The 12,678-nt window shown below is 37.6% G+C and overlaps 1 protein-coding gene across 1 annotated transcript in view; it reads left to right on the top strand.

Moving 5' to 3' along the window:
• LOC140171245 (ras GTPase-activating protein-binding protein 2-like) overlaps positions 1 to 12,678 on the top strand; it is a 31,122-nt gene that overhangs the window by 7,186 nt on the left and 11,258 nt on the right. The window contains exons 2-7 of the mRNA XM_072194474.1: positions 4,691 to 4,876; positions 7,338 to 7,419; positions 8,232 to 8,333; positions 8,763 to 8,931; positions 10,657 to 10,786; positions 11,443 to 11,621. Coding sequence (XP_072050575.1) covers positions 4,701 to 4,876; positions 7,338 to 7,419; positions 8,232 to 8,333; positions 8,763 to 8,931; positions 10,657 to 10,786; positions 11,443 to 11,621 — 838 coding nt within the window. The 5' untranslated portion in view covers positions 4,691 to 4,700. The remainder of the gene's footprint in view (positions 1 to 4,690; positions 4,877 to 7,337; positions 7,420 to 8,231; positions 8,334 to 8,762; positions 8,932 to 10,656; positions 10,787 to 11,442; positions 11,622 to 12,678) is intronic.

Below are 12,678 nucleotides of genomic sequence, written 5' to 3'. Positions count from 1 at the left end.
TTGTATTTTGATGTACATAAGTGAAGTTAGAACCAATATTGCGTGAATTTTCTTGTAAATGCTGCCGATTTGGGGCATAAAATCGTAAGTTTTAACTTTAAGCTTATCGATGGGTCAAAATCGTGAACATTCTCGATGGAACCCAAAATGCGCTTTGGACACCCAAATGCGCAAAATGTGCGCTTTTGCATGAACCGCGCAAAACTCCGGTGCCTAGTGTATACGGTACTGGACTGTGGATTCATCACCGATTAACAACGCTTGGCTCCTGTACAAAGGTATAGGAAGAGTTGTTGAAAATTGCATCTTATTGTAGTCACAGAATCTTGCATGAAAAGGATGGATTTGGGCTTGACTTGAGGTGATTTCTCTGTTGATATCAGCATTAAAACAAGCGGTAATGTTTAGCTGCTACTGCCGACATAAGAGAGTGTTTACATTCCAAGCAAGGCGAATTTTACGCGCTCATGGGTAATGCGTACGCGAAACCTTGCGCTCGTGTATACGGTACTGGACTGTGGATTCATCACCGATTAACAACGCTTGGCTCCTGTACAAAGGTATAGGAAGAGTTGTTGAAAATTGCATCTTATTGTAGTCACAGAATCTTGCATGAAAATGATGGATTTGGGCTTGACTTGAGTGTTCACTTTTGGAGCTTGTGCAACTGGTTTGTCATTGTGAATTCTAATATAGGCCCTGCATGCTTGGTCTTCAAACAATGGATTTGAATTAGTGCCTCTGACAGCAATGTATTATAGTCTATTCAATAAACTGATGGACTCAACCTATGATGGATGATTTTCTGTGGAATAAACTGGTGTGGACTGTATGATAGAGGTATTGGTATGTCTCCTACATGTGGATTGATTGATTGAATTTATAACAACATTTATAAAAAATAATACAGATAACAATATTGCACAAAATTTTTACATCTTAAAAATTACATTTTAAAAAATACAATAAAAATAAAAATAAAACAATTCCAAACAAAATGTTGTTAAAACAGGATCACCCATGAAGGTCATAAATAACTTAACTTATTTCCAATGGGGTCCTTGGAAGGGGGTTAAAATTGAAAAAGGCATTGAACATGAACATGCAGGGGGTTGGTTTAAGGCGATGCGATCTTTTGCGAGTAATTATAGAGGGCCAGGGTATTCACTCCATCATTATAAAAAATTATTTGAAGAAATCAAAGAGCCCTAGGAATAAAAATAGTAGTGTAATTCACGCCAGACAGAATTTCTTTTATAATGACAATTCAATCAAAAAACAAACTTTTTATACCAATTTTGAATTTAGCCTGAATCCGTAAATATGGCACCTCTCGCCCTTTTTTAGGTCAAGGCTGTTTTTACTAATGCAGCGAACGATTGTTGAAACATTTTTTCCCTTCAAAATTCATGATCGCATTCCAAAATGAGTCACTTGTCAGTAAATCGTGTATCAAATCCTTAAAAAAATAAAATATATTATGTATGTACAAATGAACTTTTTTTTTCATCTAAAAACAGACTGAAAATTAAAGTACCTGCACAGCAAAGTTACATGCACAGCTAAAAACCTACATGCATTTGCAGTATGCCATTTAATGTAAAGTAAAACCTCTGTAAATCGAGCCCTGTTCAACAGAGTTGAATATTTGGGCAATATTTTACATGCTTCTACGGCACTGATTATTTACCATCATCCAGTGACATACACATGTACAAACACACACAAGCTCACAGAATTTGATTAAGTTCCATCAAAATTTCCAAGCAAGCAGGCTGGAGACATTTTGGATGATGTCATGTCACAGATTACATGCACGACAACAGGTGAAGTCGTCATTAAAAATAAAATATGGCATAAATTTCTGATCACAGATTTATGTGGACAGTGGACTGGAAAGATGACATAATGCTGGTATAATGCACAATTATGCACTTGATCCAGAATTGTCAAATTTACTTAATTTCCCTGAATTGAAATGTGACAACCAAATTCCATGTACAAAAGAGAAAACATTTTCCAATGAAATATTTCTGTTACCAAATTTTTATAATTTTAGTATTCAATCAGCTTGCTAATTGTTGAACTTGGTGGGGGAAACTAGGTTTCCAGAAAGGTTATGTCTTCTATAAGAAGCAGACTAGAGCTAGACATTTTATTGATTGATCTGGCCGTGCTTCATCACCCTATAGACTTATTGTCATTAGTGGGCGACTTACACCAGGGATCACAAACATAACCCTATAATATGTTGTCTGGACAATCATAGAATGACTTATGAATGAGTTTTTTTGTACGGTATACAAAAAATCTCATACTCCACAACTTGAGGTCAAAGGTGACGCTAGGATTATTATATATTTTTTATGAACTATGCCTTGGAAATGAGATCATTTTGGTTCATAAGGATGACAGCGTTTACAAGAGATTATGTTCACCTGATTTGACCCCTGTGATGGCAAATAGTGCTGCTGTACATGTGTGTAATCATGACTGCCATTGATTAGCATGTATAGACACACAGGGAATACCTTGCAGATTGTTTGTGTGTATTTATGTGTAAGAGGCAGTCTAGCTTTGACAAGGAAACATTTCTTATATTATAAGGAAGATTCATATTCCTGTGGGTTTTTTTTGTTTTTTTTTTGGGGAATGGTCAGATTGAATCTGGTTGAATTGAAAAAAAAAAACCCCAAAACATTCTGATCTGATTTCTCTATTGCTGCCTTTGGCCTGGTTGGATATGAGACCATACATGCATGTATATCGCATAAATACTATTTTAATTGTCAGGGGAAAATGTGATTCTTAATTTATTGATCATTTAAACATCCACCATACGTCAATTTTCTTGAATTGGTCACGGCTGAGAAGAAATATAGCGTCAATTGTGTTTAGAATTACGTTTAGTGGCCAATCAAATTCTGACTGATGATGGTGATGTTGTTGACGGGTGATGCGTGAATATGATAAGTTGACTAGAGACCAGAGGAAATTGAGTGCTTCACTAGCACAATGTAATGCCAATGTCATCGTCAAATTTCCACAAATATCTGGGTGATATGGAGTGGATATTGGAATTGAGATCTCAGTGTGATTACACGTGTGTGAAGCATTAGAAAGAGATGACGTGTTGTGTTGATGTAGTAAATAGTCTCTGATTACATCACTGATCATAAATAACTTGTCTGCCAGGTTGTGCATTGTTGGTTATGATGTAACTTGGGGAAATCTGCGATTTGTTATGTAGGGATGTAAATTATGATTAATATGGAGAGTTCACTGATGTGATATGTAATCCTGATTTTGATAATAAATAAATAATAAATAAATAAATTTCGGAATTTATAGCGCTTTTTCCAGAGGATTCAAAGCGCTGTAATTTCGCTAAGTGAGTGAATCATCACAATCAGATCGCATCAACTAGGCTAGTTGCAGCGAACCCGGCGCAAACCTATCCGCACTTAGATTGTAACATCCACCCATTTTCTGCAGCTCCCCAAATTCCATTGGGTGAAGGAAGTTTTTGATAACGAAACAACTAATCACCGATTTTGAAAGCAGGAGGAAACCGGAGATCCCGGAGAAAACCTGCGAGAGCGAGCATGGATCGGGATAAACCAAAATGCACATGAGTCCTTGGGCGGCGCCGGGCTTGAACCGGGACCTCAGTGGTGCAAAGCGAGGAATTACAGCTGCGCTAACTCGCCCTCCCATAATTGGTAGGTCTAGTACCAATGGATGTCAGGCCATCATGTCATTCATTTCCCTTCCTGGTTGTCAGTTATATTTTATGCGGAATCATATTGCTGTTGAACTTGTACAGAGTTTCCACTTCCATCAATGCATAATACATTGTACATGTATTTGATGTAAATGGAGGCAAAAATTTTGCATTGTATTATAAACATAACAAAATTTTGTATCCTGACGGTTACATGTATTGAAAATAAGAAAGAATACCCTTTCACCTTCACTTTCTTGCAAACAATCAAGTGGTTCCCTCACAATTCCTCAGCAAGAATCAACATTAATTTGTGCTCCTTGTGATGTTATCCAACCCTGAGACTTGGAACAAATTAAATGTTTTGACAGATTTAACAAAAGTGCATTTTAGCCAATTAAAGAAAGGAGGTGGAATGAAAGAAACATTTAAGACGTAGTTTAAAGTGCAGAATATATTGAGGAACTGCCATTAGGTAATTACTTTTTGCAAGTCATTAAAAGACCTGCACAATTTGATTGCAAGCCCAAGGTGAAACACAGTTCATGTGTCTGCACTGGACATGTACGATTTCTGCTGTGACTGTTCATTTTGTTTTTCCTTGTATTTTGCCATTTCCCCAATCGTCTATGTAGCTATTGTTCAATTTATTCGATACATGTACATAATTAAATGTATGTTATCCTGCCCATAATGACCTGTAATCCTGTATTATGGGCATTGAAATTAATGTTGTAATCTCATAGAAATTCAAGTTTTGTTAAAAGTGCAATGACTCCCACAAGGTCTGACTTCAAGGTCTGACACAAGATCTTGTATTGGATGGTCACAAATAATTTTATGTTATTGATCTTTGGTGACATTGCTGTCATTTTGCATCAGTGGATAACAAATATATTAAGCCATAATATGATTACATATGATTTATGTTTCTCTATTTTTATTTTGTTTGCTTTTCCTCTACAGTTGGACCGTCATGGTAATGGCCACCAACCCTCAGGCTGCGCCTACGGCTGCGCCCCACAGTGGCTCTGCGCCAAACGCCGCCCCTAACTCCGCTTCGGTCCCGGCGGTCAACCCACAGTCTGTAGGGCGAGAGTTTGTGCGCCAGTACTACACCTTACTGAACAAGGCGCCCAAACAATTGCATAGGTGAGTGAAATGTACAAGACAGTTGAAAGGTTACGAGTGTTAATCATCTGATGATCTGCCAGAGATGCGGGACATGAAACTGATCAGGACCAGTCTATTTATGTGATAACTTCTATGGTCAAAGAAGTCAGGTTTCCTCGTCGATACTGTCTGCTTGGATAGTTTCTGTCCGTATATTATTGGTGGTTTTGTGTATCATACACATCACTTCCATAATACCGGTACTCCAATATGATTAGCACAACCTGCTGACAAGTACATGTACATGTATATGAGCGCATCAGTGTACATACATGCACATCATACCTGTAGAAACCAGGCCTCCTCCTCTTTGTTGTCATGTTAATGCAATTGCATATCATCACATATCATCATATGCCTGAAAAGATCATGAAGCATCATGATTAACAGTACATCGTTACATCATGAGCAGGGACAGGCGATTTGCGCGGAACTTTTTTTCCGCGCAATTGGCTATTTTTTTTCCTATGGGCAGGGATACATGATTTGCACTGAAAAAAGAGTTCCGCGCAATTTGCTATTTTTTTCCGCGCAAATCGCCTGTCCCTGATCATGAGGAGTGTGATTTGTAGCAAAACTAACTTTCGAAAGATGAATCCCAGGCTTTGAAGCACCCGTACAGTGTGCAAATTAGGTGTGTGATTTTTGGGTAATTTTGTGCCCGGGTACCCGGCACATTTTTTGGGTGGGTAACCGGGTACCGTACCCGAAGGTGCCGTGTTTTTTTATTTATTTTTTAGTAGTGTCCCTGGACCTAGACATAAATGCTAGGATCATTCATGGTTGACTTCGGTTAATATAATCTCGGGCGGGTACCCGTTAGCCTGCCCGAAAATCCCTGGCTTAGTGCAAATCACAAGAAAGTCACCAGGACGATTCTGTTATAAATATTCTGACTATGATGTTGTTTTGTGTGAACAGTCCAGCTTTTATATTTGCTGCAGCTGATTTTCATAGCGCAAAAATAAACGTAGCCCAAAATTTCCACTTCATAACGTCTATAGATTAGTTAAAATTTGTGAAGCAAATTTATTCCTGTGTTAGTGTATTTCACAGTCTCAAGTGGTTGCATGAATGATAAACTTCAACTGTCTTTGTCAGCTATTTCCCTATGACATCCAAACAAAAATAATCCAGTTAAATACTAAATCTTGTTAACCTTGACGCAAATACTAGAGAATTATTGTGGCAGTCAATGTGGAAAAACCAGTCATTACTGTGTCCAAAGATCTGATTTGGATGATTTATTTTCATAACTTGGTCAGTTGAAATTTTCTTTTTTATGCAACACATCAAGTGGGATTGTGTGGTGGGTGATATTGATGGTGAACCATATGTTATTTATGGCAAATTAATTCAAATATAAACTGCCTGAAATCAGGTCAGTACTTGGTAGACATCGTCATACAAGTACTGTAATATTAACTACTGTTAATTAGTTGGGGTTAATCGTTGTAAACTCTGTCCCTAGATAATAATTAGACACTGTTTTGGGCTGGCATGGTTCTATGAATACATTTGCAAGTGCAGGATAATCCAGGATTATATTATGATAAATAGATGGTCAATAAATGTCATCAGATATTGCTGGTATCAGAATAGGCAGATTGTTGAAATGTAGCCGTTAGAATTGCCAATCAAGAGCTCTGTCAAGTCCAAAATTTATTCCTTGCACTGGTTTCTGTGGGACAAGAAGCAACTGAATTTTATGGTAGCAGGTCCAAAATATGCCCAATTTTCTCTTGATCATCGGTTTCTTCAGTTCTTTGGGATGGAAAAAGACCCAAAACGTTTGACCAGTTGGGATTCCTAGTAGGTGTTGCTGGTTCAGTAACCTTGGTTACAGCTTATCTGCATTTTCAGTTATATTATAGGTAACATTTTCAGTAATAGATAAATCGATACAAAAACCAATTCCCTGTAGTTCTATGGCACTTGATCTTTGAAGGAAATCGGTTTTCAGAGTTTTTTGCTGAATCTATGAAGTCGTAAAAGCTGTTTTTATAACAGATCTAGAGAAAGAAAATGAATGGCCTTTGCCATTGTGTGTATGAACCAAATGGTTAGAAATAATCAACAAACGAGGACTGCAGACTAATGATTTTTATTTTCTCGTCTAGACGAGTATTTGTTTCAGTACCCAGTAGATTTGTTCATAATAGATATAAAAAGTTTGATTGAACAGTGGCTTGATTGTGGGATCACAAACATGACATGTTGCACAGGAAATAGCAGACAAATAAAAGTACACTCGTTATGTATACATGATTGTCAATTGAAATGAATTATATGTTTAGAAAATGAATTTTAAAGCAAATAATAATAAGGTTGTATTGAATATTGTACACCAATATTTTGTATATGAAATCTATAGTCTCTGACACTGTATAACCACTATAAGTACCAAGTTGTTAAATTTTTTGATGTTGTTTTCCTGCAGGTTTTACTGTGATGATTCCTCCTTTGTACATGGCGGAGTGGATCCGGATGGCAACCCAGAAGAACCTGTTTTTGGTCAACAGGTAAATTTATCTTAATTTTGTAAAATATTCAATTATTCATCATCATCTCATTCTCATATTAACATTATCTTTGTGTAGCAAGGCCTGAAAGAAAGTATTTTGGTCAATACCTATCGCTAAAATATTGTGCCAATTTTTATCTATTTATGGGGGAAAATAAAGAGTGTTCAGTTTTTGTCTCTGGTCTACAGTTGGACGCAAAGATGCCTGAAATCACATTTATTTAGTGGTGTTGTTTCAATGATGTTAAAATATATTCAGATTGAGGCAAGGTCTATGACTTTGTTAAAAAATGCATCCAAATAGATTATGCCCACTCAATAGAAGGTGCATTGAAATTGAATTTTGAATTCACCTTGAAATGAGAGTAATACACCCATTTAAGAGATCCAGCCAAAGTACTCATATGTTTTGTACGCTGTGAATTCTTGCATATTCATGAGGGCTGATCATTCGATCATGCATGTCTAACAATTACGCCAAAATTGTGTTAGAATGTTGTGTCTTTGCGTTTACGCTAAAGACCGTAAAAATAGGCGTTAATTGCGTAGTAGTTTCATCTGATGCATTTCATGAAACGATCAGCTCTCATAAACAGGGTGATGCTGGAACTTCACCTGTTTGTGTAAGTATCTCTTTAGTTTATGTCTATGAATACACCACACAAAATGTTTTCTTTGAATTTGATCAAAAATAACTTATGTCTGTCAGGAGTTGTAACCTGATTAGGAAGAGCCTACTATGTAATTGTCACCAAATACACAGTGTACCATACCACTTATTTTTATAGATATGCAATTTTTTTCTTACAGGCTATCCACGACAAAATCTTGGGGCTGAGTTTCTGTGACTGTCACGCTAAGATCAGACAAGTAGACAGTCATGTCACAGTAGGCGATGGCGTTGTAGTTCAGGTAAGATTATTTTAACAATCTGTGGAACGAAATCACTTCTAGATGGTCGTGTGTTGTGAACTGGGGTACCCAATAGCATGGTGTTTCATTTTGATGTAAAAATTGACTTATTTGTAATAAGTAAACAACTTAAGTCTGTTTCAATTCTATCAAATTTGCATTCATTTTAAAGCCTATAAAGTTCATAGTGAACTAGTAGACATCAAAACGAACTATAAAACTGGTAAAAACCTCACAATATTTATCCCAATATTTTGGAGAAACTTGTATAATCATGTAACCTTTCCCTTCCATTCTGTGGGATCTACTGAGCCAAGCTGTAGTCTGGTAAAATCATGTAAAGGCACTAGATGTTTTTAATACTCGTCGGAAACTATAGTACATGTAGACGGTCCAAATGTCTAAAACTTGAACATCTGGTTTCCTCAGGTTACCGGTGAACTATCAAACAACGGCGAGCCAATGCGTCGCTTCATGCAGACGTTTGTATTAGCTCCGCAGACGCCGAAGAACTACTATGTACGAAACGACATCTTTCGATACCAAGACGAGGTGTTCAACGAATCTGATTCAGAGTCAGAAAATGGCAGCCCAAGTGGTAAGCAGCTTTAAGTAATATACTGGAGTTTGGTAGTGATGTAGGTGCATTTCCATGTTTGCACCACAGTTTCCCCTTGTAAGTGCATGTATATGTTTAGTTCTGTTCTGCAGGATTAGGTTTGCGATACTTTGACCAACAAAATATGCACATACATTACTACCCAACTTGAGGAGAAATCGGTGATGCCACTTTTCAGGAAACTTCCTGATTTTAGAAATTTCGAAGTAAATTGACCAATTGCAGGAAATTTTTGCTCTACTCTTCCTATGCTAAAGGATAGGGAAGAGTGCATGTGCAGGAATTTTCAATGTTTTTAGGAAATTTTGACAACAAAAAGTGACATTTCTGGGAAATAAAAGTATAAGTCTAAAGAGTCTATGATGAGAATGCTGTCAGTTATCACAGTACCATTGCAGCCGGTCCTTGTGTGAGTGGTAGATATTTTGTCAGGTGTATCCCACACTTCATTAGGACTGATGGATTGGGAGTGGCTATATTATGTTATGTTTGTTGTTTTTAGGCCATCATCAAGATGTATCTCTTTATTAGTACTGATGAATTCAAAGACACGTCTGACGAAAGCTCAACCACTCACACAGGGACTGGCTGCACAGGGACTCTGATAATTGATGGTGTACTTGTAGAAATACTATAACTTATGATGAATTCCTGTTTCCTGTTGAGAAAGTCTATCTACTTTTGTCACATAACTGGCTTGTGATTGATTTGAAACAGTGAATTCAACTGAAAGAACTCTTTAACGTTTACTGTACCTCTAGCATTCGTTGGCAAATGCCTAAAAATGACCAACAATATTATAGCTATCATGTTCCCCATAATCAGTGACAGGCGATTTGCACGAGAAAAAATAGCGAATTTGGCGGAGATTGTGCGGAACTTTTTTTCAGTGCAAATCATGTATCCCTGCCCATAGGAAAAAAATAGCCAATTGCGCGGAAAAAAAAGTTCCGCGCAAATCGCTTGTCCCTGCCCATAACATAGTATAGCCACTCCATTGCCACGTCATTGCTTCTTACATCCATAGAGCAATAGATGTATGCTGTGTCCAAAAGCTTGTAACATTATTTTATTAAATTAATAAGTATCGCATTACTTACACTTATGGTGGATGTGAGAACATAGTCTGATATGAAATTATTTTTGTCCTCATGAGCAAGATACAAATGTGGGGAATTCTGTGGACAGGCACCACCAGATACAAAATTTACATTTTGCCTGGGGTGAATTTCACAATAGGATATGGCATCTTAAATATTAATAGAATCAAATTACAGGAACCTAGTGTCCTATCACATGAGAAAAGACATCTAGATTATAAACTCATGGAAATTGTTGATGTTACTGAAAGTGTGTTCAACAGGTGTTGAAATAGTTGCCAAATTAGCCATGTAGTAGTTAAACCAACACCTGTTACGATCACTCCCATTTCTTAGATGTAATCGATGTGACGTCACATGTCCCAATATCTGTCATCATACAGGTCTTTTTTGGGTGCCTACAGGTTTCGATCCTTCACACCCAAACGCAAAACACAACGTCAATAAACAGTTGTACAATATGCACCTAGTGTCCAAACAGTCCAATGCATGTACAGGCATCAAAAAGCTAACAACTTCTATACAGATTTTGAACATGGGGTTTTAATAATGAACTTAAAATTCTGTAAATCTGTAATTGACTGTTTAACATATTTGATTTCAGTGTCGGATGTGGAAACAGAGGAAACAAGACCTGAGCCTGTAGCGATCCAGGAACCACCACCAGCGACGGTTGTAGCAGTACAAGACCCAACTGTGACATCGTATTATGAGCCCCAACCAACACCCGTTAGGTATGTTACAGCAGAGAATGGGTATGCCAGAACATTATTTCCTATGCCAAGGAATTTGAAAAACAGTGTGTAACTTAGACAGTCTAAGACTGTGTGTGTGGGGGGGTAAACTAGCATTTTCAGTATATGTTTTTCAATGTTTTCATAATTGGGTCAATTCTCACCCCGACAGGTGTATGTACTCTTGTGGTTCCACATGATAGAAGAAACATAGATGGTGGTGAGGGGATACCCTTCAAATATTGCACCAACCTTTTTTAAAGTAGGCATTGTCGTAGTGTTGAGAGCACCCTTGAATCAGCATATGAATGTGTTTCTGTAAACCATATCAGATATTAAGCAGTTTCATGGAGAGAACTTGATTTAAGGGAGTGAACATTCCCTCGTTCACCCTACTGCATGAAATTATGTATGTGTTCAGTGTAATTTGACTCTGCTTTTGTCACGGTTATTAGTATAATAAGCCATGAAACCCATTGACTGTGGACCCCAATAAATCTGAAGGAATTACTTAAAAATATATTTTAAATATATTTATTTTCTTTGCTGCAAGTTGAAAATATTGCAACAGACTTGAGTACAAAATGTATCTTTGTTGGTTGTGGTAACTTTGTGATGTTATGAAGTATTTTTGTTTGTATCCTTGTTATATTCAGTAATGGCACAGCACATCTGGAATCACCTGAGACAACACCAGTCAAGCAAGAACCAGAAATAGAGGAGTTGCCAAGGGAACCGCAGGTGATCATCGAAGATGAGCCGGAGCCCGTCATGGAAAATCATGAGCCTGAACCAGAGATAGAGAAACCGCCACCTGAAGAACCAGTGGATAAAGGTAAGAGAGCAGTCCTTGATATTCCAAACGGATATTAACTGTATCCCATATTTCACACAATGCACTATTCCATGGGCTCTCAGGGATTTTGAACAATGGGATGGGCAAATGAAATGTCGTAACTACTCAAGTGTGTGTATGCTAGGTCTAGAGAGTTCATAGGTGACAGGGTTAGTAGATTAGGTGCCAGGAGTAGGTAAAAACATTGAAATATCTATGCATCACATTTAAACATCTTCCTGATTTAGTTAGAATGATGTATGTCAATTGCTTTTTGCGCATGGTCAAAGATGCAAGCCACAGACTATCTGGTGGAAACCTTTTAAGGTTTCCACCGGATAGTCATGTTAAAACATGCTAAACAAACAAGGACCGTGCGTTAATAATTACTAAATGGCAGTGTTTATCCTAGGTCGAACAGTAGCGTGACCCGGGGTCCCAATTTTGCCCTTATGAACTCACACCCTCCTGGGGCTCTCTACAATCGATGCTCTTGTTATAATTGGTAATAACTTCTAGTCAAGTAATATGATCAATGTAATCAGTGACCTAACTAATTTACCACTTGAACAAAGCACTTGAAATTGGCCACCGCAAATTGCTGTTCAAATGCATGATCGATCTCTGGGTCATGCTTTTTCTGTCCAGGTCTTTGAATTTCATCGGGTAGCTAAGCTTGTTTCGTCCAGGGTCGTCCCGGACATCTCTGTCAGGTCTAAAACACAACTCTCCCTTATCAACAGGTGCAGTAGACTCAGTAGCAAAGTTGGCCCATACTGCAGCCTGCTAGGCCTTGAATTACCCACACATGATGTAATATTTCCTTTGTGTGTAGCATGTCACATTTACATTCACACTGTGTGTGTGGGGGTGTGCGTGTGTGTGTGTGATTGTTAAGGGAACCTTTCCATAGAATCATGAGATTTGTTTCATTTCAAGTACTCGGGGACATCATTCAAGTGATGAATTGAATGAAGGTCAAAACTTTTTAAGGATTAACCATTAAAACCTGGTCAAACATGAACGATTTAAAACTAAATGAGGACAAAACGGAAGT

The sequence above is a fragment of the Amphiura filiformis genome, chromosome 15 (genome assembly GCF_039555335.1).
Source record: "Amphiura filiformis chromosome 15, Afil_fr2py, whole genome shotgun sequence".
Taxonomy (NCBI): domain Eukaryota; kingdom Metazoa; phylum Echinodermata; class Ophiuroidea; order Amphilepidida; family Amphiuridae; genus Amphiura; species Amphiura filiformis.
The sequence above is the reverse complement of the archived record's forward strand: the minus strand, read 5'-3'. Positions and strand labels throughout refer to the sequence as shown.